Consider the following 4,096-nt stretch of genomic DNA (forward strand, 5'->3'; position numbering starts at 1 on the left):
TCACATTTGTTGGTTGACCCACCACTGAATATGTCTGAGTGTGCTAAAATGAAGATTTAGACTGTAATATAGACACCACACAAAATATTTTACACACTGCAAGCCCTTACATATGTCTGCTGGTAATTTTTACTTGTGTGAAGGTTTATGTTGATCTACACAACAAGTCTGGCAGGCTATGTTGTTTCTAAGCGGATTTTATACATGGGCATGGTGAAAAAACATCACATTTTGGGTCACAGCATGGATGAAAATGATCACACACGTCTTAGTCTTAGTGTCCAGGCCAACAGTGTTTGGACATTTTTGTGAAAATAATGTACCGCGCTCCCCAACTGCATACAAATTGGGCTCCAAAGGCAAAATGTGTTTAGAAGTGAAACAGAAAGTAAATTCACTTCAAATGTCTCACAAAAAGTCTACACTTCTCTTCATCCCAGCCTGCTCTGCACCCATTGGTTCCCATTGTGGCCTACTTACTGCAGTCAGGACGGCACCTGCTCTTCAGCCAGAGTCAGGGTAAGCCTCTATGTGTTGCAGAAGTAGCCTGTTACAGTGCACCAGTATTATTGCAGGCGTGTTTGATTCTTATCTCCTTCACGCTCCTGAGAAGTGTAGGCTTTTTGTGAGACATTTGAATTGAATTTACTTTCGGTTTCACTTCTAATCACATTGTGCTTTTGGAGCCCAATTTGTATGCAGTTGGGGAGCGCGGTACATTATTTTCAAATGTATCTGTTTTATTTTCACAGTTCGAGCACAGATTATATCTAGGTACCACCAGGCTGTCTCTTGTAGTGGTCAGCGCCAGTGGATTTTTTATTTTGTTTTGATATTTTTGTTAAGCCATCATGATCCACAAACCAAACATTAGGAAATACAACATAGCTGAAAATCTTATGTTGGTATTGAAATAATATTTTAATGTTGTGCTTTCTGTAATTGTTGCATTTTTAACACTTTACCAACAGTTGACTTAGTCAAACAGCGTTGGCGCTCAGCGAGGGACCAGTTCAGGCGGGAATTTAATCCCCTCCCCTCCACTACCGGTGCTTCCAAGAAGAGGCAATATGTGTACTACCGCAATTTAGCTTTCCTAAGGCCAATCTTGGAGCTAAATCTGTAAGTGACTCTGTGTGTTTGCCAAAACATAATAACCTTACAACAACACTGTTTTTATTACTAACATTTCTTTACAGAAATGTTTTAAACGGCCCCCCAAAATTGTGGACCCATAGTTCCATAATATGAAGAATGTTCAAATTTTACACATACAGAAGTGTATACTGTATGTTAAAATTTGAAGAGTTTCCATAGTCATGTTTTCCAAAATTACCACAATGTAGTTATTTGATTTAGTGTTTGGTGTAAATTATATATATTTATGCCACAATGTCTTTTCTCCTAGGATGTATGACAACCTGAATGGCTCAGATGATTCGCCCACCCCAGACAGATCATTGGCATGTACCTCAACCTCGGAGACCAAACCTCCAGCGAACCCCACTCCACCAACACAGCCTGAACAGGTGTCTGATGCCGGTGAAGCCTCCACTGATGCTGCTCAGGGAAGCACACAACAATCTGGTGAAGCAACATCACAAGCAGCAGCCCCAGCGCCACATGCAGCATCAACATCATCAGCCCCAGCAACACAGGCAGGATCAACAGCCAATGTCCCTCGCTATCTTGCCCACACTCTCAGAGATCAGCGAAACAGGCGTCATGAAGACACACAAATGTTTCCTGAACTGATTGATGCGCGAGTTTTAAGCATCCTGAATTCCCTGACACCCGAAAATTCAGTAGAGCGGTTTTGTAGGTCCCTCTCACACAGCCTAGCAAAAGTTCCTGAAGAACGGCAGGAACGTGTACGGACTGCTATATTGACACTCATTGCTGCATGTCAGGGAGAGCAGGAACCCAACCATGTTCTAGGGCCCATAGAACAATGGCGAGCTGGCCAGCTTCCCATACAAATGTCATCTGATACCAACATCAGAGATGTGCCAAATGTTGAAACACTATCCTCACGTGCCGAACCTATCACAGCAACACAACAAGCTGAGAGCATGGCTGCATCCATTCCTTTGCCTCCAGCTCCTTCCTCTAGACAACATTATGGCCCAATGTCCGGCCCTTGTTCTGGCCCTCCTGCTCCTTCCTCAAGCCAATATTATGGCCCAATGTTCGGCCCTTATTCTAGCCCTCCTGGTACATCCTCAAGCCAATATTATGGCCAAATGTCCGGCCGTTATTCTGGCCCCCCTGCTCCTGCCTCTAGCCATTATTATGGCCAAATGTCCAGCCCTTATTCTGGCCCCCCTGCTCCTGCCTCTAGACAATGTTATGGCCAAATGGCCGGCCATGCTTCTGGGTCTTTAGCTCCTGCCTCAAGACATTCTTCACAAAAAAGGTCTTGCAGTTTTTTGGTTCCTACTTCCCATGCCTCCAGACATCATTATGTCCAAGGGTCTGCCCCCACCAGCACCTACAGTTTAACAATCTCAAAACGTGCTTTCCATCATCTCTGTGGGTGATAGTAGTGCTGTTAGTTTTGCCCATCCACAGCCCTATACTCTACCAGCAAGGCAGCAGACACCTGTTTTTGAGCATTTTGTTACACACAGCCATTTGACAAGAGGTGAGAATACTGCATCACAATCCTATGCCAGCCAGATATCTGAGTCAGAAAGTACTTCAGTTCACCCACAACATGTCCAGTCATCCTTTTTGGGAGTGTCTTTGGAACCACAACCTTATCCACCATCTCCATCTGTTTCCCCGTCATCCACACCTCATCAAACACCAACACTCCAGGGCCAATTGTCTCAAGGTCAAATGGGCACACACTCTGCCAGCCCAGAAAATGAAAGCACACTCAATCCCAGTGACGAGTCTTTCTCTAGTCAGAGTGATTTAGTTGATTTGTAAATAATCTTGCTAAATATGTTGAGGACTCCAAAAATGCAGCCACAACAACATTCCAAAAAATTATAAAGGTGCTTTGTTTTAATAGGCCATAACATTGAGTGTTTTGCTCCTGTATAGCCTTTCATTATCTTGAATCGTTTTGATATCAGTCTAAATGTTTGGTATATGTCTGGGTGTGTATGGGCTTGCACCCTTTTTTTTGTGGGGGGGGGGGGAGGTTGGAGTTGAGACTCTTGTTGTATTGTAAGCTAAATACATAGCTTTCTATTTGTTCATTTTTGAATGGAAAACACATTTTGAAGCCATATGTTGGAACCAAAAATAAACAATTTGTTTAATTGTTCCTATGTGATTTGTTTTATTTTTACAAATGAATCTGTTACATCAAACAGGCATGAAAACATTCACATTTAGTACATAGTTTGTGAAAAAACTAAAATGTAATGGCACACAGCAATTTCTAACAATGTAGATATAGCCGAGCATCTTTATTAAATGTGTGTACGTTTTGTTCATATGGCCAACAATATACATTACTGGAAATATACTATGATAAAAGAAGGTACAATCATGGGCACCCAGTTTGTTCACACTTTGTCAGACTGTTACAGCTCATTCACACTAGTGTCAACTTGTAAAATGCTGCACAAATCCTAATGTATTGTCATTTACACCTATATTGAGCAATGATAGTGTGTGAATTTATTATTTAGCTAGCTCGCATTGGCTTAGGATACTAATGAAAACAAGTTTCAGAATGCTGCTAGAGTAATTTTTAAGAAGATGACAAGACACAATAGAAGTCCCTGGCTTAAACAAGTTCAGCAATCCAACACTTACATTAGGTGAGTGCTGTTGTTATTGGACACACCAATTGCATTGTCAAAGGTGGCAAATCATGTGGCGCAGATAGTAAGCACAATGACAGCTTGCAATAACAATGGGATATATGTATGTATTGTATATACATATTTCTGATATAAAAATATATGTTGACACTATGCATACATAGATGTATATATTTTCTACACTCACAAGGCAACCATTACTCTGTCGGGTTGGGTGCTAGAACATCAGGAGATGACAGGATAGAAGACATGCTTTGCACACAGTTCAAATATTTTTAATGTGCAGATATATATATGGGTCGCCCTCCCAGGGC

General features: G+C 41.7%; 1 protein-coding gene across 1 annotated transcript; it reads left to right on the top strand.

The window, feature by feature from the left end:
* Positions 1-873: 873 nt before the first annotated feature.
* Positions 874-3,279, top strand: LOC141090355 (uncharacterized). Its single transcript, XM_073576383.1, has 2 exons — positions 874-1,122; positions 1,409-3,279. Exon 2 carries the CDS (start codon positions 1,410-1,412, stop codon positions 2,538-2,540), a length of 1,131 nt encoding a protein of 376 aa, XP_073432484.1. The 5' UTR covers positions 874-1,122; position 1,409; the 3' UTR covers positions 2,541-3,279.
* The last annotated feature ends 817 nt before the right edge of the window (positions 3,280-4,096 follow it).

Source organism: Dendrobates tinctorius, unplaced genomic scaffold, assembly GCF_039654945.1.
Source record: "Dendrobates tinctorius isolate UK_male_01 unplaced genomic scaffold, ASM3965494v1 ptg000003l, whole genome shotgun sequence".
NCBI classification, from domain to species: domain Eukaryota; kingdom Metazoa; phylum Chordata; class Amphibia; order Anura; family Dendrobatidae; genus Dendrobates; species Dendrobates tinctorius.